At 64.3% G+C, this 20,188-nt stretch overlaps 1 protein-coding gene across 9 annotated transcripts in view; it reads right to left on the reverse strand.

Moving 5' to 3' along the window:
- Positions 1–14,112, reverse strand: part of BAIAP3 (BAI1 associated protein 3) — a 15,196-nt gene extending 1,084 nt beyond the window's left edge. The window contains exons 1-34 of one of the 9 annotated variants that reach the window (XM_033236281.1): positions 13,971–14,066; positions 9,291–9,421; positions 8,973–9,113; positions 8,665–8,752; positions 8,404–8,484; positions 8,051–8,158; positions 7,441–7,500; positions 7,227–7,293; positions 6,928–7,123; positions 6,551–6,595; positions 6,354–6,431; positions 6,136–6,238; positions 5,779–5,886; positions 5,599–5,694; positions 5,397–5,500; positions 4,899–5,019; positions 4,282–4,406; positions 4,111–4,201; positions 3,904–3,960; positions 3,731–3,828; positions 3,580–3,631; positions 3,330–3,460; positions 3,057–3,180; positions 2,398–2,541; positions 2,210–2,302; positions 1,929–2,120; positions 1,781–1,849; positions 1,605–1,684; positions 1,339–1,447; positions 948–1,019; positions 693–773; positions 497–617; positions 302–425; positions 22–227 (exon numbers count right to left, since the gene is read on the reverse strand). In XM_033236281.1, coding sequence (XP_033092172.1) covers positions 22–227; positions 302–425; positions 497–617; positions 693–773; positions 948–1,019; positions 1,339–1,447; positions 1,605–1,684; positions 1,781–1,849; positions 1,929–2,120; positions 2,210–2,302; positions 2,398–2,541; positions 3,057–3,180; positions 3,330–3,460; positions 3,580–3,631; positions 3,731–3,828; positions 3,904–3,960; positions 4,111–4,201; positions 4,282–4,406; positions 4,899–5,019; positions 5,397–5,500; positions 5,599–5,694; positions 5,779–5,886; positions 6,136–6,238; positions 6,354–6,431; positions 6,551–6,595; positions 6,928–7,123; positions 7,227–7,293; positions 7,441–7,500; positions 8,051–8,158; positions 8,404–8,484; positions 8,665–8,752; positions 8,973–9,113; positions 9,291–9,319 — 3,394 coding nt within the window. In that variant the 5' untranslated portion in view covers positions 9,320–9,421; positions 13,971–14,066. Of the gene's footprint in view, positions 1–21; positions 228–301; positions 426–496; positions 618–692; positions 774–947; positions 1,020–1,338; positions 1,448–1,604; positions 1,685–1,780; positions 1,850–1,928; positions 2,121–2,209; positions 2,303–2,397; positions 2,542–3,056; positions 3,181–3,329; positions 3,461–3,579; positions 3,632–3,730; positions 3,829–3,903; positions 3,961–4,110; positions 4,202–4,281; positions 4,407–4,898; positions 5,020–5,396; positions 5,501–5,598; positions 5,700–5,778; positions 5,887–6,135; positions 6,239–6,353; positions 6,432–6,550; positions 6,596–6,927; positions 7,124–7,226; positions 7,294–7,440; positions 7,501–8,050; positions 8,159–8,403; positions 8,485–8,664; positions 8,753–8,972; positions 9,114–9,232; positions 10,271–12,965 lie in introns of those variants that run through there. The other 8 variants (XM_033236278.1, XR_004443080.1, XR_004443079.1 and 5 more) reach the window with 8 other exon arrangements.
- Between the last annotated feature and the right edge of the window lie 6,076 nt (positions 14,113–20,188).

Genomic DNA, 20,188 nt, shown 5'->3' on the forward strand with positions numbered 1-20,188 from the left:
CCTACCCGGATGCTCACTCACCCTGGGCTCTGGGCCGGCACAGGTGCAGGGTGACAGGCTGCCCAGCCCTTGCACCCCCGCCCACCTGGGGCCGGGCGACACCACTGACGCCCCCTAGGCCGAGGGCCGCCTCCCCAGCGAAGTCGTTGGTGGACAGCCAGTCGTGGTCCATGACGGTGAACAGCACACAGGCCCCACGGCGGCGGCACGCCTCGGCAGGCACGGAGCTGCAGACAGAGGCCAGTCAGGGGAGTCTCACTCCCACAGCCTGGAGCCCGGGGCTGGGGCCTGGGACACTCACAAGTAGAAGAGCTCGTCGTATACAGGGTGCAGCGTCCGGGTCTTCACCTGGGTCCTCTGGCTGCGGACCAGTGGGAAGAGATGCGGTGGGCCCAGCTCCACGATCACAAAGGGGTCGCTTAGGCCTGCAGGAGCATAGTCATGAGCCCCCTGTCCCCGTCCCACCATCACCCAACCCGTCCCCGCTGCAGCTCACCGTTGGCATCCAGGGGGAGCAGGTCGGCGGCGTGCAGCACCTCCACAGCCAGCCGCTGCTCAGCCGCCTCATAATGGCAACGGACGCTCAGGCGTCCAAACCGGTTCTGTTCCAGGGTCCTCTGCAGAAAGGCGGGTGAGCGCAGCTGGGTTCGGGGAGCCTCAGGGGCAGCACCCTGTCCCTGGCACCTCCCTACCTGTTTGAGCTTGTCCAGGTAGAACTGCTCAATGCACTCACGGGTGGAACATTTGTGCAGCCGCAGCTCCTCCTTCAGCCTCTGCAGGGAAGCGCATCAGGAGGGGGCCCCGGGTGCTGGTGGCCAGCGCTGGCACTTGGGAGGCCTGACTGCCCGTGGGGCCACCTCATGCTCAAGAACACAGCCTGTGCGGGGCTGCAGTTTGAACTCGGTCCCCTCACCCACGCCCCCGCCCCACAGAGGGTCCCGCCTCACCTTATAGCTTCCATCCCTCAGGCTCTCCAGGGGTAAACCCTGACCCTCTGCGTGGAAAAAACTGACCAGGGCCTGGGGCAAGGAAAGAAGGCGAAGGTGTCAGGGAGCCTGGCTTGTGCTGGGGACAGGTGTAGACCCCCAGCACAAAGGAGCCCAGGCAGCCCTGGGGGCTCAGCAGTCCAGGACAGAGCCCTTTCTCACACCCTGGGGGCATCGGAAGCTCCCAGGAAAGCTGGGGAAAGGCCGTCACCAGAGGTCACACCTCAGCATTCACGGGAGGCGGCGCCGTGGACAGCCCTGGAGTGGCTGCTGAGCCCGTGGGGATAAAGGGAGGGATCAGAGCAGCCCTGAGGTGGGGGCTGGCGGGAAGGGTTCCTTCACAGGGCTCTACCTCCAGCGTGAAGTGGAAGCGACTGTAGAAATCAGCGGAGACGTCACGGTTTGCACCCAGCGCCTGTAGAATGGCCTGGAGGAGCAGCTCCCACAGGGCCTCCAGCACCCTGCAGAGTGGCATCAGTGACCACGGGCCAGCCTCACCTGCCCCGCTGGCCCCACCTGCAGGATGGCCTGGAGGAGCAGTTCCCACAGGGCCTCCAGCACCCCGCAGGGCAGCATCAGTGACCACGGGCCAGTCCATCCCACCCCACCCGCCCGCACCTGCTCAGGTTTCCCTTCACCAGCGAGGAGTTCAGCAGGGCCAGCTTGTCATCCAGGTACTTCATGAGCGGGGCCACGGCCTGCAGGCAGGGGTGTTCAGGCCAGGCTGACCCCGCACCTCTGCCGTACCCCCAGCACACACAGTCCCCTCCACGGCCCCTCGCCCCAGCACTCACCTCATCGTTCTGGATGGAGTCGGGTGAGAGGCTGATGTGCTGTACGTACTTCCGGATGTCGCCCACCATCTGAGAGCAGGAGTAGCGCTCAGCATGGGCAGGGGGCACCAGGGACTGGCCCACGCCCTGGTCTCCAGGCCCCACCCACCTTGGAGGTCAGGTGCGCTGTCACCGTGTGAGCCTCCCGCTGCAGATCATCGTCCAGGGCCTGTGTGCAGCTGAGCAGGGGGCGGGGGAGCGCCCCCTCGAGTCCCGTGGCCCCCTCGGGCCATGCCAGCCCCTTCAGGGCCTGCCCAGCAGCCTTGCGCACGAGCTCCACGTTGTTGAGGACCACACAGAGCTGGGGGAGGTGTGGCCAGGCGGCGATGGGTCAGGGCCTGGTGATGGCTCCCCACCTCCTGCCGACTCCCTCCCCAGCTGGCCACTCACCGCCTCGCTCACTGCTTCACCGGCCGCCCCTGGCTGAGTGTCCACCTTCTTCCGAAGCAGCTCCGTGTAGAAGAGGGTGGCCTCACACATGTCCTGAGGAGGGGGCGGTCGTGGGGAACCATGGAACCCTCCCTTGCCCCATCACATCCCCTACCTGTTCCCCTCACCCCCAGGGCCCACCCACACACCTGGCCAAGCTGGGTGCCCAGCCCCTGAGCCTGGGCAGGGTCAGGCCACGCCAGGCGCACCCACAGCTCCTGGATGTGACTGAGGCAGAGACCAGCAGTGGCTGCAGAGCTGCTGTGCCTGGAGGAGGGGTCCACAGGTTCCAGCTGGGGAGACAGGGGAGGCTGGGGTTGCTGGGGAGGCTGGGGAGGTGGGGGAGGCGGGGGAGGTAGGGGAGGCTGGGGAGGCGGGGCAGGCAGGGGAGGCAGGGGAGGCGGGGGAAGCTGGGGTTGCTGGGGAGGTGGGGGAGGTGGGGGAGGCTGGGGAGGGGGGGGAGGCGGGGGAGGCGGGGGAGGCTGGGGAGGCAGGGGAGGTGGGGGGAAGGCTGGGTTGTGGGGAGGCGGGGGAGGTGGGGGAGGCTGGGGAGGTGAGGGAGGCGGGGGGAGGTGGGGAAGCTGGGGTGCTGGGAGCCGGGGGAGGTGGGGGAGGCGGGGGAGGTGGGGGAGGCTGGGGAGGTGAGGGAGGCTGGGGAGGTGGGGGAGGCTGGGGAGGTGAGGGAGGCTGGGGAGGTGAGGGAGGCTGGGGAGGTGGGGGAGGCTGGGGTTGTGGGCGAGGCTGGCATTGTGGGGGAGGCTGGGGGCCTGGACCAGCCCCAGTGTCTTCAGGCCAGGGCAGCTCTCACTGTATCCACGTTCACGGCTCCCTGAAGCCTCCACTTGGCCTGGTCCCGCAGCACTTGGAGCCAGAGCTTCACGGCAGGCAGGAATGGGGTGTGGATGCCAGCCAGGGCCAGAGAGCGGCTGTCCCTGTGGTGGGAGGCCGGTCAGGGCCTGGCCCCGACTCAGATGCCTTAACCAGCACGTTCCAAACTAATAGCCCCAGGAGAGCCCCCCTCACAGGTCCGCAGCCCCTCATCCAAAAGTCTGTCTGCAAGAGATAGGGACGGGGCACCCACCGGCCAGGGATGCTATCCCAGAAGCGCTGGAGGTCAGCCAGGGTCAGGTAGAGCTCAAAGAGCCCCGAGGCCACCTCCAGTGTCATCTTGGGGCTCAGCTCCTCTGTCAGCACCCATGCCTCCTCAGCCACCTGTCCAGGACAGCAGAATCAGGCCACCTGCAGCAAGGAATCCCAGGCCCCTCCTAGTCAAGGGCCTCTGCACACTTCCCCATGCCTGGCAGGTACCCGGGGTCAGAGACCCTGCTCACCAGACGCTCCAGCTGCCGGAAAGTCAGGGTGAAGACGTCCACATTGAGGATGCTGCAGAGGAAGGGACATACCTCATCCACCTGTGCCCTCCCTGCAGGCTCTGTTGGCACCAACCCCAGCCCCAGGACAGCGCTGAGAGGCCAGGCCCACCTGTGGAAGAGGCTGGCATAGACACTGTAGCAGGATTGAAGGTCATCATAGATGGCGTCGGCCAGCACAACCAGCCCAGGCAGGCGCTGTGGTCCTGGCTATAAGGAAGCCTAGCTTGTACCCACCTCTTGATTGCCCACACCCCTCATGGCCAGGGTCCCCCACAACCGCACCTGCTCTCGGGGACTCCTGGCATTCAGGATCCTGTCATACCACTCACGGTTACCTCTCTGCAATAGACACCACCAAGTCAGCATGGGGGGTTGCAGGGAAAAGGGAGAGGTGGGCAAGAGACCGTGGTGCAGAGGTGCAGGGGATGGGAAGGCAGAGCAGGGGAGGGGAGGGCCTAGCGGGCTCCCCTAGTGGGCTTTGGAACACACCTTCAGGGCCGCAGCAACGTCCATATTCAGCTCCGTCTCGAATGGGCAGATCTCAAAGGAGGGCTGGAAGAACTGCAGCTTGCCCAGACACCTGGGTGGGGGCAGCACGCTGACGTGGGGCCTGCCCTGCCAGCCGCCCCCACCCACGCCGACACGCGGGGCTGCACCCACTTCAGCAGCAGCTCCAGGCGGTAGACAGCGGTGCTGTTGGTGGCGGGGAAGTAGTCTCGGAGCTGCCGCAGCAGCTGCAGCCCGAACTCAGAGAAGGCGGAAAAGCTATCAGCCAGGCTCTCCTCCTGTGGGGACAGGGCCCTTCAGTGCCAGCAGCCCCGACCGGTCACTGATGAGAAACACCCTCCCTTTCTCTGCCCGCAACCCCCTTCCCCCCCGCATGGTCAGCGCAGCTCTGCCCTGAGAAGCACCTTCCACGGGCACAGCCGGCCTGTCCCAGCCTCGGTTTCCAGCCACGCAGCTCACGCAGGGCCTGTGCCCCTGCAGTTCCCACGTCCGTCCTGCAAGGGCCGCTCCCTCCTGTCGCTCAGATGGGCGCCACCTTAGTGGCTTTCCCCAACTCTGTCCTAAGTCACGGCCGCCCCCCGGGATGACTTCCATGAGTCTCCTGTCTCCTTTCCGCAGAGCGCTGGCTCTCGCCCATGTCATACAGTTTGTCCGTTTGTCTGTGACCCCCACGCAGGCAGGACTCTGCCCCTCGCCGACCGGCACTCAGCGGCCCCAGTCCCCAGCACTCCCTTAGCCATGGCTGGCAAGAGGACCCCGGCTGCACCCACCTGCTCCTGGGGCAGTGAGGGCGCCTCCTCCCAGTGTGCCTGCATGTCGTCCAGCAGCCCCAGCAGGTAGCTGTAGTCCAGCGTGCAGGTTTGATGGTGGCGGCTGCTGACCTGCCAGTGCCTGCGGGGCCCAGCCCCTGGTCAAGGGATATGGACCCCGCCCCTGCCACGCCCACTCAGCACCACCTACAGCACTACCCCTTTCTCGGCCCCACCCAATCAGCACTGCCGTGCCTACTCATAGCACCGCCCCTTTCCCTGCCCTCCAATTAGCGCTGCCACATACTCATAGCACCGCCCCTCTCGCTGCCCCACCTACTCATAGCACCGGCTCTTTCCCTGCCCACCCAATCAGCGCTGCCTCACCTACTCATAGCACCGCCCCTTTCCCTGCCCCACCCTCCCAACCACCACAGCCACTCACTGCATGGTCCCCAATGCCCCACCCACCCACGCCCCGCCCACATTCCCCACCCACTCGTAGCTCCACCCACTCACAGCACGGCCAGCTGCAAGGGTGACAGGTTGCTCTGGGCTCCGTGCAGGCAGAGGATGGTGGCGGCTGGTGTGCTGAGCTCTCCTCGCCAGCTGCTGGAGTTGGGCTAGGGGAGGAGGTCTGGCATGGGTGGAGGCGGGACAGCCCCACATCCCCTCCTCAGGCCCCCTGCCGGGCTGTCCCAATCCCAGGAGCACCCACTACCTCCTCTGCTGGGTGCTCGAACCGCAGCAGATGGCTGAGCAGCAGCAGGTGGGACAGGAAGCCGGATCGCCCGCGCTGGCTCATGGCGGTGTCTCTCTGCAACGCAGAGCCCCCCAGGTCACCAGCTCTGCCCCAGCCCCGAGGGCGGGGGTGGAGGACGGAGACGCCCACTTTCCCCACCTGTGTAGTGATCAGCTTGAGAACCAGGTGGCAGTCTCCCTCCACACGCGAGGCACTGGAGCGTGGCTCCAGCTTGAACCAGCGGTCGACGCCAGCCACAGGCACCTCCTGGGGGTAGCATGGGGGTCAGGCCCACCAGACTCCTCCCCGCTCCTTCCACACTGACTCTGTGAGACCCTGGAGAGACTACATGGCCTGGGCTGCCGTTCTCCCGGGAACGAGGGTGACAGGCAACGGTGAGCACTCAGCGGAGGCCCAAGAGCAGCAGCTCCTCGAGGCAATGCCCCGCCCCTTGAAGACTGGGACACCCCCCAGGCCTTCCCTAAGCGTCACCAGCCCCACCCCACACCTGCTCACCCGGACAGGTATGTTGAGGCACCCCAGGAAGTCATCGGTGTGGTCCTCAGTGGGTCCTGCCGCCCCATTTGCACGGGCTGACTTGACGATCTGTTTGAAGTACCTGGCCAGCGCGGTGGTGGGCATCATGCTGAGGCTCCTGGGGAGCCACCGCCCGCTGGTCCCCATGACCAAGCTGAGGGCACAGGTGAGGGGTAGAAAGGTCCCAGCAGTCATACCTGCCCATGCCCTTCAGGCCAATGACTTCGTTCAGCTTCCTGCATGCTTCTACCAGGGACACATCGTCGTCATGATCCCTGGTGGGGAGAGGGGAGGACCTGGCTTGTCTGGAGCCCCCAGTCCAGCCCTGAGTTCGTCCTGCTCCCTCCCACAAGGTGCCCATTCCCCCCGCCCTGCACGGCGCAGGGGCCTATACCAGATGTCCAGATGCAGCTGATCCGTGCTCACGTCCTCAATTTCACTACAAGGAGAACAGAGAGATGCCCATGAGGGTCCCCGGCGAGGCTCTGCCCAGGCCGGGGTCAGGGAGTTCAGAAGCAGCAGGGAGCAGGCCACAAGCTCCGGCTCTCCAGACAGGCTGTTCAGGTCCAAATCCCGATCCTGCCACGTGTCGCCAGCCGTGTGGCCCTGGTGGCACAACGCCCATCTCTGGGCCTCAGTTTTCTCCTCTGGAAAGTGGGCACAGGGCCCCACAGACCGGGAGCTGCTGCGAGCCACCACCCTCCAGGCACAGCCCAACTCTGGACCCCAGGCAGAGCCCCCCTCCCACACCCAGATGAGCGAGGGCCTCACAAGAGGAAGTGTTCCTTCCAGACGGGGTTCAGGGTGCTGCTCTTCACCTCGGTGACCTGGATGCACTTGGCGGGCAGGGGGCCACTGCGCTTGCTGCCCTTGCGGAAGCCAAAGCGCTGCTCTTTCTGCGCACGGGGCTCCTGCGTGGCGTCCGAGGCGGGCAGGATGCCCAGCATGCAGTACGGGTCACTGAAGCCTGGAAACGGTAGGCGCCTCAGCCTCAGCCCCAGCCCCACGCCCTCTGCCCTCCACAGCTGCCAGGCCTGGGTGCAGCTGAGGTCTGCTGGGTCCCCACGCACCATTGGGGTCCTTGGCCAGAAGGTTCTTGGCACGCATGACAGAGACTTTCAGGGCATACCTGGGGGCCTGTGGACAGAGGGGTGTGGGAGGCCTGGTGAGGCTGAGCTGCCCCCCAGACACCCTGCTTAGCATGCAGGTGACAGGGCCTTGCCCTGTGCCCCTGCCACACAGGCACATGCTGGTCAGGGTCTGCCCAGGCAGCGGCGGCCTCACCTTGGCCTTCCTCACTCGCTCAATGGCCTTGGTGTGCTCCTCAGTGCTGGTGCCAAACACCTGTGGAGGGCGGGTGGGTTGGTAGGACCCAGGCAACCCCTGAAGCGAGGCTGCCACCATGCTGTGACTTCGGGCTCAACCCCAGTCACAGACACCCAACCTCAGTACCATGGGTGCAGGGTTGGGGGAAGCCTGGGAAGGAGCGGCGGAGGGCTTGTGCCAAGGGGCCCGGGCATGCCCGGAGATGGTCAGCGTGATGAGGGGCACACGAGTGCACGCGCGGGAGTGGGGACCACAAGGGGATGGGGGAGTTCAGAGCACACTCAGGTGGAAACCAGGTGCGTCCTTCGGGGTGCACCTGCAGCCTGTGCGCATGTGTGTCTGTGTGCACCTGCAGCTTGTGCGTGCGTCTGTGTACACCCTCAGCCATCTCTGTGTGTTGTGCACCTGCAGCCGTGTGCGTGTGTGTCTGTGCACCTGCAGCCGTCTCTGTGTGTTGTGCATGGATCGGGGAGATACTGCTGTTTGGGTGATCATGGTGTCAGTGGGTGGGGAAGGGATTGAGGTGGGGAAGCTGTCGGGGTCCAGGTCGGGGTCAGGGTGGGCTGACCTGCTGGAGGTAGCTGAGCAGTGCCTCCTCGTCATCCACCTGGTCAGGGCCCATGGTCCCCGCTCGGTAAAGCACTGTGTACAGGGCCTCCTCATAGAGCATGTCCACCTGCAGGTGGGGGAAGGGCGGCCACAGTGCCACGTCCCAGGCCTCCAGCCCTCAGCAGCCCCTCCTGCCTGCCAAGCCCAGGACCCACCTCTGCCACCCTGCACTGGGAGCCCCTCCGCTCCCCACCCACCCACCCACCCTGGCTCTCCACCATCACCAGACCCTGTGCACACAGTATCTGCCTATAAACGGCTGAGAGAGCGGCCACTGCAGACAACTGCCCCTGGTTCCGGCCCCCACTTTACCTCCTCCGGGGCCAGGGCTCTCAGGCCACGGCTGGGATCCACAGGCTCCGGGGGTGCTGGCGAGCCACTGCGCAGGGGGACCTGTGTGTGGGGGCCCAGGGTGAGGGCCTTGATCACAGGGAGAGTCCTAGGCCTGCAGCTGGGAGGACAAGTGGTGCCCCAGGAGGTGGGAGCGAGGGCAGGGGCGAGGGGGAAGGAGAGAGAGGAGGGGGAAGCCCTGTGCTGGGCTGCAGTACCAGGACCTGGGGGCGGCACCCTCACCTCGGGGCACGGCAGGCCCTGTCTGCCTTCCCCCTTCTTCAGCATGAGGCGCATGTGGGCAAAGAACTCCACGCCGTCCCCAGGTTTCCTGGAGGAAGGGCTGGGTCAGCTTGCGGCTCTCAGCACGCTGGCCCCTGCTTGGGACCCTCAACTCCAGGGGCAGACAGGGCCATGTGACCTCCACAGTGTGGCACGGCTAAGTGCAGGCCCTCCTTTGCCCCTCGGTGGGCCGGGGCCAGGGTGGCCGTGTGTGAAGTCTGGTGGGGAATGACCCTGTGGGCGTGTGGGGCTGGGCCCCAGGCACCCACCAGGCCCCCATGGCAGGCTCCTGTGGGTCGGCGCTGGCACTCCCTGGTTCCTGCTCAGTCCTGCGGCGGAAGGACGGGCACACCTGCACCTGCCTGAGCACGCTGCTCTTAATGTCCAGCAAGGTCGACATGGTGGATGACCTACAGCAGAGAGCACGGCCCGCAGCCTCAGGTCATCCACTCCGTCCTCCGTGCACCACAGAGGCCACGGCAGGCGGGGGGTGGGCGGGAAGAGGTGGGGCAGAGGCCTGGGAGCTCACCCACAGCCTGGATGGCACTGGGCACCTGGCCAGGCTGTGAGGGCTCCTGTCCACACGCCTGCTGGGTGACCAGCTAAGTCCCTGCATGCCCTACAGGGCGGCTTCAGGGAGGAGGTAGCGGATGCCATCAAAGGTGGGGCTGGTGCCCACCTGGAGCCGGGGGTCCATCCGGGGGCTTCTGGGGTCTCACTGGAGAGGGAGGTGGTTGCTGCACTCGCCCCCCAACACCCCTCCCCATGACAGCACAGTGGGAGGCACCTGTCTCCTGGGGCTGCACCAAGAGGACCAAGATCTGGGTCACAGCGCTCGGCTCCCCCAGCCCCTGTGCCCACTCTGGGGCCAGGACAGATGCCAGGTACCCAGCTCTCCTATGCAGGAGATAAAAACTCGCCAGAACCCTGACATCCCGGACCACAGAGGAGCCTGGGTACGAAAGGCCTCTGGGTCTTCATCACCTTGACAGAGGAGGGGCCGGTGGCCTGGGCTGCAGCACTCATGCCCAGGTGGGGCAGGCAGTGCCCACATGGCCAGGAGGCCCTGGAGGGGATGGCCTGGGGGTCCTCGCTCACCAACCACAGTGGAGGTCAGTGCCCCCTGCTCACCCCAGGAACTGGTCAGCAAACCTGAGGTGGACAGTGGAAGGTGGGGGGCAGTGCCTCCACAAAGCAGGGCCTGCTCCCCACAGCTGGTACCAACGAAAACATGAAGTGAGCCGGGCCCCGCTGGAAAATGCCGGGCGTGGGGGCTACAGCTCCCTCCCAGTCCATCCGGAGTCAGTTCCCCTCATGTTGCCATGGCAACCAAGCCACCCTGTCAGCCTCCTCCTGCTTGTAGCAGCAGCAGCAGCCCAGATGTCACCACTGGGGCACAGCTGCCCTCTGCCGAGGCCTGGAGCCCGGGCTCAGGCAGACCCCTGCCCGGAAGGCCCCACCCACTTTTTGTTTTGTTGAGATGCAGTCTCAGTCTGTCGCCCAGGCTGGAGAGCAGTGGCACGATCTCAGCTCACTGCAACGTCCACCTCCAGGTTCAAGTGATTCTCCCTGCCTCAGCCTCCCGAGTAGCTGGGATTACAGACGCCCACCACCACGCCTGGTTAATTTTTTTGTACTTTCAGTAGAGATGGGGTGTCACCATGTTGGCCAGGCTGGTCTTGAACTCCTGACCTCAGGTGATCCACCTGCCTTGTCCTCTCAAAGTGCTGGGATTACAGGCATGAGCCACCGCCGCTGAGCCCACCTGTGTCAGGGAGGAAGGCCGGGTGGTACCGACCTGCATACCCCTTCACCAGGGGCAGGATGATGGCTAAGACACCGCAACCTCCTGAGACCCTCTTCCTCCGCACTGGTACAGATGCAGGCCCTCCACCTCTGCACTGCCTCTGCCTGCATGGCCCCCCAGCAGCCCCAGGGAGGTCCCCTCCCCACTCCATGAAAACTGTCCCAGAGTCAGGCCACCTCTGCCCCACCACAAGAGAGGTATCCACTCTTGGGCTCCTGTCCCAGCCTTGCTGATCTCTGATTTCTAGGACACTGCACTCCCCCAGCCCCCCGGGGTCCTAGCCTTGCTATCTGGGTCCCCTTCCCTTGCCAGTGCTCTCTCATCCATCTGCAGAGGGTGCCTCCGGGCTGGGCACACTGGCCCTTGCAGGGGGCGTGGTCATTCTCATGGAACAGGAGAGGAAACGAAGACTCAGCAGGTTCTGTTGCTCACTCAGGCTCCCACAGACAGTTGGCAGCGAGGGCCAAGCTAGCCCACCCCTCCCCTGCATGCCCAGGCCAGTTCCCCTTGGCTGCACTAGACTCTTAAGCTCAGTGGGCAGCACGGGGGCCTGGGCACACCGTGCCAGTGGTGGGTTCCAAATGGACCTTGGAGAGCCAGCTCCCGGGCCCCTGTGGTGTCTGTGGGGGTTCAGGGTCACCAGCCCCAATCTATACCCACACTAGCTCAGACACCATTCCTGGACATCTCAACCTGATTCCAGGGTCCCTGCAAGCTCCCGAGCCCTGGGTGCAGGCTCTCATGGGACCAGACCCTAGAGCTGAGGACAGGAAGGAGGGTTTGCGGCTCCCACCCTATGAGAGGTAACGCTTGGGGGGGCCTTACTCCTTCAAACCTATCAGTGCCTTCCCCTGTGAGCCTCCCCCCAAAAGACAGGGGGCTCAGCGGGCTGGGTACAATGCTTCTGGAAGCTGTCACCCCCACAGCCAGTCGTGAAATCCCCAGGGACCTGGGAGTCGCAGACTCCGCTTCCCCTCCCTTGCTGGGTGGAAGAGGCTGCTCCCCCTGCAGCCCCCCGAAGCCAGCAGAGCAGCCGCTGCTGGAGCTGTTGCCAGGGCAACCGCCGGCCGCAATGTGCGTGTGACAGGGGCGATGGGGGCTTGCAGTCCTGGAGACAAACGTGACGCAGGAGCTAAGTGGCCTGAGCTGCGGGGTTGGGGAGGGGGTGTCTTTGTGAGAACAAGATGTTCCAGGCAGAAAGAGGGGGCTCAGTGCCCTCCCTGCATTTTTCTCTCCACACTCACCTCCTCATCCCCAGAGCAGCCCGAGAGGGGTGCCCTTTGCTCCCTGCATCTCAGATGGGTAAACAGAGGCGCAGGGCTGAGAGCCTATCCAAGGTCCCAGAGCCAGCAAGTGGGCCGGAGACGGTCATCCAGGTCTCTCTGGTGTCCCCAGTGCTAAGCTCCTGGGACAAGCAGCTAGGCCAGCCACCCTGACCCCAACCACAGCTCCTGCCCCTCCTGCTGCCCGTTGCTAGGATGGGTGCAATAATGGCGTCTTGGCACAGGTGTACAAAAGACTTGGCTCATCCTGGGTGCGCAGAAGCCCCTTTGGTTCCCCTGGAAACCCCAGGCTGCCTGGGCAGCTGATAGCCTGGCTGCACCCAACTGCGTGGGCCCTGGGAGCCACCTGCCACAGAGGCCAGAGCTGCTGTGAATGGTGTACATACGCATCTGTCTGTGTCTGTGACCAGTGCAGGAAGCACTGACTGCCTGGGTGGCTCTCAGCACTTACGGGGCAGGGGTGAGCCAGGTGCAGGGGAACCCCCATCTTTCCTGTGGGTCCAGATGTGGTGTAACTCCTTGCCAGGCTCTCACCCTGGGACAGTAGCATGAGGCAGGATGAGCCCAGACTCTGCTCATGCCTGATGCCCGGGCCAGGACCACACTCCCATGTGTCCTGTGAGCAGAGGGAGGACTGCCAAGGAGTTCCTGCCTTATGGCACTGGGGCCGAGCCACACCTGCCCGTCCCACCTTGCTCCCTGGCTGTCCCCCAGGCCCTGGCTGAATGGGGAATGATATTTTGCAAGGAGGATGGCATGTCTCATTTCACAGCCCAGGGCAGCCCAGATGTGAACCTGGGACTCTGAAGCCAAGCCATCTCCTGCCAGGCCATTTGGGGGCTGGGGGTGGGGGAACAGTGAGGTAGCTGAGTCTGGGGGCAGCAGAGCAGAGGCTGGGTCAGCCTTTCTCCCCAATGCAGGATGTCTGGGAACAAACGCCTCCACCGTGCTGGGGGCACCCTTCTTACCACATTTGGGGCAGGGGGGTGGCTGTTGGTGCCCTGGGTGTGTACCTGTCAGGGGAGGTGGCGGGACGTCTGCCCCACAGGCTGGCTCTGCAAGCCGCCCTCTTGGTCTTCTCTCCAGCTTCCCTGCTCTTCCTCCCTCAGCGCCCCCGACTCCCCTTCACCAGGCCCTGGGGGTTTCCCGTGAGAATCTCTCCCTGGTCTGACTGACTCCTCCAGACGGCCCCTGCGCGGCTGATGGCAGCGCCCCGGTGCAGGTTACCTGGCGGGCCCGCTACAAACGCTGCTCCCCCGGGTCTCATTCCAGTCGAATCCCGGGAGTCTGCATTCTAACAAGTGCTGCCGGTGGCCTTAGGCTCCCTGAAGTCTGAGACCAGCTGCCAAGGTCCAGCTGCTGGCACCCAGCAGGAGCGCAGGAGACGGGAGCCCGTGGCGCCTTCTTCCTCCCCTCTCCTGTGTCTGCGCAGCGCTCTCCTCCTCCTGCTCACCGACCCCCTCCCTGCCCCGCCTCGCGGCACCCCCTTTCCTGGGGCTCCGGGCGCCCGCGGGAGCCGCACCCTCAGTTCTATGGGGGTCTCTCCCCTTGGAGGGGGCGGGCGGTCCGGGGGGAGTCTGGGGGCGGGCCTAGTGTGTCATTTTAAACTTCTCCCCAGGAGACCCCGGCCCAGGCCAAGAGCCCACAGGCCTTTGCGGAGTGGGGCTGAAGGAGGGGCGACTTTGCACTCGCAGGGATTTCGGGGGGCCTAAAGGGCCCTACGAGGACCTGCGGGAGGACGGAAGAGACGAGGGCGCTGGGGGGGCGCAGCCCGCCCGGGAGGGGTGCCGGGAGGCCCCGGGCCCGTCTGCTCCCCTGGGGAGGCGGGCGCGGGGGCCGAAGCCTCGCTTGGCGGCCCAAGTGCGGGGGAGGCCGTCGCCAGCGCCCCGATACCATCCCCGTCCGCTCCGCAGTGCGGACCCCACAGCCGCACCTGCTCCTGCGCGCTCAGAGAAATGCCCCCGAGACCCCGCCCCTCCGCGCATGCGCGGCCTCAGTTTCCCCAGGGCCGAGGGGGCGTCGAGACCTTCCCACTGCCCCCCGCCTCGGAGGCCACCCCCGTGACTCCTGGGGGACCCGGGCCAAGGGGGCGGCGGCCGTCGGTCCGTCCGGGTGGGGGCGCGGGGCCGAGCCCCGACGGCGGCCCAACAGCACCGGCTGCAGCCCGCGGCACTCACCGTGGGCCGGCGCGGGGAGAGGGGCTCCTGGGACGCCGCGCTCGGGCACCAGCTCGGGAACGCCGAGGCTCAGAGACTCTTCCCAGCCGCGCGCGCCGACGACTGAGCAACTGCGGGGCGGACGCCGCTGCGGGGGCGGGGCCTTACTGGAGGCGGGGCCGGGCATGACGGGGCGGGGCCTGACCGCGCTCGTCCCGCCCACGACCCCGGGCTCGCCCCGCCCCCCGCGCCCACTGCGCCTTGGGGGACCGGGCCGGGGTCCTTGTGCCTTGAGCCGCGCCGCAGCCCGCTCTCCCGGGGTGCGGGGCTGTCAGTCAACTCACAGGTGTCTGCGGGACGAGGAGCGGGCTTCGGGGCCTCGGGACCCCGCCTGGCCGCGCGCGCCCTCCCCGTGGCACGTGGGGTCTGGGAGGGGTTGGTCGGCAGGGTCTCCTCCGCGGACCCCAGGGAAGCCAGAGTCACCAAGACCGGCAGCGGTGCAGACCTTTCTGGAAGGGCCTGGCTCAGGGACTCCTCCAGGGCCCCGCCGCTCTCTTCTCGGAGCAAGGGTGCGTCCTGCAGGAATCCGCTCGGGACGCCCCACGCCCACGCGGACGGCTTGTGGGGCGATCGTCCCTGAGGCTCTGGTGAGGGCCCAGTTGGCGCTTGTCGGGTCACAGCCGACCGGAGCCCCTGGGGTCTGAACTGGATCCGGCCAGCGCCTCCCAGGCGGCTCCCCACTCTCCCTCCGCCGCGGTGACCTGGAACCCCAGCGGGCCCGCGGTCTCCTGCAGGGTTTGTTAAGGCATTGATGGGTCCCATCCCCAACCCGCTGGTTCCCAAAGTCTGGGCGGGGGCGCGATCTGCATTTTTTCCCTTCTTTCGATACAGGGTTTCAAAAAAGCTCTCAAAAAAGCTCTCAAAACTCTCAACCAGGATGGAGCGCAGTGGCGCCATCTCGGCTCACTGCAGCCTCGAACTCTCCAGCTCAAGCGATCCTCCCTCTTCAGCCTCCCCAGTAGCTGGGACCATCCGCAGGCTATTTTTTTGGGGGGGTTTATTTTGTGGAGATGGGGGTCTCCCTATGTTGCCCAGGCTGGTCTCCATCTCCCGGGCTCAAGGGGTCCCCCTTCCCGGCCTCCTAAGTCGCTGAGATCACAGGCGCCGCGCCTGCGCCAGCCAGTGCCTGTACTTCCCAGCTCCAGTCTGCTGCCGCAGGTCTGGGGACCACACTTGGAGAAGTCTGTGCTAAGCACAGCCCTGGGGGGTCCTGAGGCTCTCGGACTTGCCAAGAGCGCAGTGCCCCGGCCCCACCTGCGCTTGGCCGAATACAGCTGGACACTCGCAGCCCTTTGGGGACGGGGGGTGCGGGGTGTCAGACTTTGGAGTTTTCACTCGGAAGGGCACCAGGGCAGCCCAAGGCGAGACGGGCTTCCAGAACACAGCTCCTCAAAGGGAGGGGCCCGTCTGCCAACAACGGTTTTGACATCTGGATCCCAACTCACTCCCATCCATGCCCGCCCCGCACCTGTCTGTGCAGGATGGGGAGCCAGACCATTGGGTGGGCTCTCCTTCCAGACGCTCGGCCCCAGGCTCTACCCGATCCTGACCCAGCACAGCCAGGCCGGTGGGGGAGGGCAGGGAGCTTGCAGGAAATGCAGGGACTGCCTGGGACCGGGACGCGGTGGGGGAAGCAGGGGAGGGGGCCTGGGCCCTGAGCCCCCTCTGCAGCAGCGTCCCTCCTGAGGGGCTGGCGGGTCTGGAGCCAGGGTCTGGGAGCGATGCCCCTGCCTCTGCAGTCTTGCACCAGGTTCTGCCCACCTGTTGGAACAAACACGGGCCGGTTGCCATGGTGATCACACTGGTTTTGAGTGAAGGGACAGGCTCTGCAGCCACAGTAAACAGGAAGTTGGGAGGGGCAGCTGCTGCTCAGCCCCCACGAGGGCACCCGCCCCCAAACCAACACTGCAGTCTGTCGGGGCGGAAGCGCCGTTGGAGACCGCTCCCCACTCTTTTCTAGGTAGGAAGACTGAAGTCCGGAGATGGGAAAGGGCTTTTCCAGGGCCACGGAGCAATAAGCCGAGTCTCAAGCCAGCCCTGGGCCTCCATTTCCCCAGGATAGAATGGTCGCTAGGACCGTCCCCTCCACAAACGTTCAGTGCAGAGTCACAGAATGAACGCACCGAGTGAAGACCCACTCAGTGACTGACGCTTTCGTTCTCCAGCTTGTTGAGGCTGAAGACAGGCTGACCTGGATCAAAGTCCCAGCACCCTGCTCACCCCTGCCCAAAGGCGACCCTCCACTGCCCGGGCCTCAGTTTCCCTCTTCTGTAAAATGGGGACAACAGCAGTGCCCACCTTGGGTGCAGCTGGGGACCTCGGTGAGCCAATCTCAACTCACAGCAGGTCAGCTTCAGTCCCAGCTTGTGGGGTAGGAACTGTGGCCACCCAGCCAGAACTCCGGCCCCTCCAGTGACCCAATTTACCTTTCCAGAGCTCGGGGCTGGAAGCCCATTCTTGTGTGAGTCCCCTCCCACTAAGAGAGAGGACCGCCCACCCTCCCCACACCTGAGCCCCAGACCTCACTCCCAAGGGGCTACCCTGGCGTTTGCCCTCGGACCCGAGGGCAGACAGCTGCCGTGCTCCGGGGACAGTGAGGGGATAGCGCAGGTGCAGGAACACCTCCTGGCGATGTGTGGGGACACAAGACCCCCTGCCCAGATGGGATCAGAGCTTGAGGAGGCTGCTGGGGCATGGGGGCTGCTTGTGTAAAGCTGAGAAGAGCCATTTTTCAAGCCTGGATCTTTTCACATTCTCAGGACTTTGTGCTGGAAAGGGTCTGGCAGCCAGGGAGGGTAGCTTTTTCTCCTTAGGGCGGGGGAAAACACCAGGCTCTGGATACGCAGGCACCAAAGCCGCTGAAGCACACAGGTGAGGCCATGGCAGAGTCAGACACCCGCTCCCGTTCCACACTCAGGAGCACTGCACAGGGCCCTGTGCTACCACCCTCTGGTGGCAGCCCTAGAAATTGCAGGCACGGCCTCCCAGAAGCCACCCCCAACTTCCCTCTGAGGAACCAAGCAAAGAAAGGCAGGGCCCTTGGAGAGCTGGTGGGGTCAGAGCCTGGGGGCTCTGGCCAGGGACCCTGCCTGTCCCGGAGCTGAAGGACCCTGAAGACACTGCCAGAACGTGCTCCTTGCCCACACTGGCCAGGCATGGTGTCTTGGGCCCACTTCTTTGTCACCACCCCACCCTGGACGCCTCACAGATGCTGCAGCAGCATGGAGGCCTGAGAAAACTCCAGTGTGGCACCGGGCGGTCACCTGGTCCAGCCGGCTCCACCTGTGCACGCCTGGCAGCGGGACTCCCGGAGCTGCTGGTGTGGGCTCTGGAGACCAGCATCTCAGGCATGAGGCCAGACCTGGGCCAAGGCCCTCCCACCCAGAGCGCCTCTCTTGATGGGGCTCTTCTACCCCAGGGCCAGTGTGGGTAAGGAACACGTTCTGGCAGTGTTTTCAGGGTCCTCCAGCTCCGGGACAGGCAGGGTCCCTGGCCAGAGTCCCTGGGCTCTGACCCCACGAGCTCTCCAAGGGCCCTGCCTTTCCTTGCTTGGTTCCTCAGAGGGAAGTTGGGGGCGGCTTCTGAGAGGCCGTGCCTGCAAGCTCCCAAACAAAGGCCACTCATGTGCCAGAGCCCAGCAGGCAGGACAGCCCCTGCTGCAGTGAGGCTTGGATGGCAGGGACGATGGCGCCCTGTACCTTGGCCAGGCTTCCCACCAGCCTGAGGGTGGGGGTGTCAGAGGCCCTTTCCCAGCGAGGTGGGCTTCCGTGCTCACTGTGGTTAGGGACCCAGCAGGGAGAGGCCAGGCCCTCAGTGCGCATCATTCTACACAGAGCTGGGGATGGGAGGCGACTCCTCCCAGCTCCGGGGGCTTCAGAGTCCTTCCCTTTCTTTCTTTCTTTTTTTTTTTGAGACAGAGTCTTGCCCTGTTGCCCAGGCTGGAGTGCAGTGGTACGATTTCGGCTGTAACCTCTGCCTCCTGGGTTTAAGCGATTCTCCTGCCTCAGTCTCCCAAGTAGCAGCGATTACAGACACCCGCCACCATGCCTGCTTACTTTTTGTATTTTTTTTTAACTGGTAATCAATTTGTTAAAATAGTTGACTGAAGCATCTGCAATGGTGACTTCCACTTCAACTCCACTTCAGTACGGATGGAAGTCATCTGCGGAACAGTCTCATAACTGTGCAAGTCAGCGAGTCACTTGTGGGTTCTCATCTGGAGTTTTTCTTTTTTTTTTTTTTGAGACGGAGTCTCGCTCTGTTGCCCAGGCTGGAGTGCAGTGGCCGGATCTCAGCTCACTGCAAGCTCCGCCTCCCGGGTTCACGCCATTCTCCTGCCTCAGCCTCCCGAGTAGCTGACACTACAGGCGCCCGCCACCTCGCCCGGCTAGTTTTTTGTATTTTTTTTTTTTTTTTGAGACGGAGTCTCGCTCTGTCGCCCAGGCTGGAGTGCAGTGGCCGGATCTCAGCTCACTGCAAGCTCTGCCTCTCGGGTTTACGCCATTCTCCTGCCTCAGCCTTCTGAGTAGCTGGGACTACAGGCGCCCGCCACCTCGCCTGGCTAGTTTTTTGTATTTTTTAGTAGAGACGGGGTTTCACCATGTTAGCCAGGATGGTCTCGATCTCCTGACCTCGTGATCTGCCCGTCTCGGCCTCCCAAAGTGCTGGGATTACAGGCATGAGCCACCGCGCCCGGCCTTATCTGGAGTTTTTCTTGTGGTGATTCTCAAAGTCTTGGTCGTCGGATTCAAACTGGTCCTTTCACGTTGAGATTGTTTTCCTTTGCGCCTCTCATCAGGTCAGCACACACCTTTTCCAGGGATTTACACTGCGGCTCGTTAGAGTGATTTGAATTTGTTGAATTTTGGTGAATTGCCATCTCCGGCTCCATGGCAGTTCTTGCGGGATCCTTAAAAGCCATAGCTGCTACGCGGCTTCCTGACCAACTTGTTCCTTGGCCAGAGCGAACAGCGGTGAGTCAGGAGCAGGAGCGTGCAGATCAGCGATCCATAGCACCTACCACCGTGTCTTCCTCAAAGAGCTAATGTTTGTATTTTTACTAGAGACAGGGTTTCACTATATTGGTCAGGCTGGTCTTGAACTCCTGACCTTGTGATCCATCTGCGTCGGCCTCCCAAAGTGCTAGGATTACAGGCGTGAGCCACCGTGCCCGGCCTAATTTTTGTATTTTTAATGGAGATGGGCATTTGCCGTGTTGGCCAGGCTGGTCTTGAACTCCTGACCTCAGGTGATCTCCCACTTTGGCCTTCCAAAGTGCTGAGATTACAGGCGTGAGCCACCGTGCCAGGCCTCAGAGTCCCTCCCTAAAGGCACAGCCCAGGCTTGGGAGGCTGAGGCAGAATTGCTTGAACCTGGGAGGCAGAGGTTGCAGTGAACCGAGATCACACCACTGCACTCCAGCCTGGGTGACAGAGCGAGACTCCATCTCTAAATAAGTAAATAAATAAATAAGGCACAGTCCGCATCTAGGAGTGGGAACTTGCCTTATTCGGTGAAGGGCATCCTGGAGGAAGGGCAGAGGCCCAGGGAAGGGAGAGCCCAGGCCACATGTGCCCGGTGGTCTTCTTGTGCCCATTCCTATTTTGTCCTAACAGCTGGAGAAGCCGACCTCCTGGCAGGTGCAGGAGCCTTTGGGCCAGGCTGGGCTGGAGACAGGCAGGGTGGACGGGACCAGTTGTCCCAGCCCCTTCCCACCCAATGGGCCGAAGCCAGGAACCCCCCATCCCAACTGGGCCCAACGGCTTCCTCAGACCAGGGGGTGCCTGGGGGGTCTCAGGCTGCCTCTCCTGAGCAGGTGCTTCAGGACGCCCCCAGACCCAGAATCAGGGTCAGCTGGGGATGGATCCCAAACCCAGCACTCCCAGGCCCCTCCCTGCTGGAGCTGGCTCAAACCAGCTCCAGCCAGCCTGAGTCAGTGCAAGGCCCTCCAACCTGGCAACTTGTCGTCATGGTAACCACAAGGCAGGCTTCCCATCAGTGGCACCCGGGGAGTGATGGCGGGGCCGGGCCTCAGGTCCAGGAAGGTGAGGGGACCTGGGGACCAGCAGCCTGGCTAGGAGCCTGTGTCCCTGAGGGCAGTGGCCAGCATGGTGGCCAAGTCTCCTAGCCTCCTCCAGCCCAGCCAGACCCAAGTCCCAAGGGACCTGAGAGGCGGAGGG

The sequence above is a fragment of the Trachypithecus francoisi genome, unplaced genomic scaffold (genome assembly GCF_009764315.1).
Source record: "Trachypithecus francoisi isolate TF-2019V2 unplaced genomic scaffold, Tfra_2.0 Lachesis_group15, whole genome shotgun sequence".
NCBI classification, from domain to species: Eukaryota; Metazoa; Chordata; class Mammalia; order Primates; family Cercopithecidae; genus Trachypithecus; species Trachypithecus francoisi.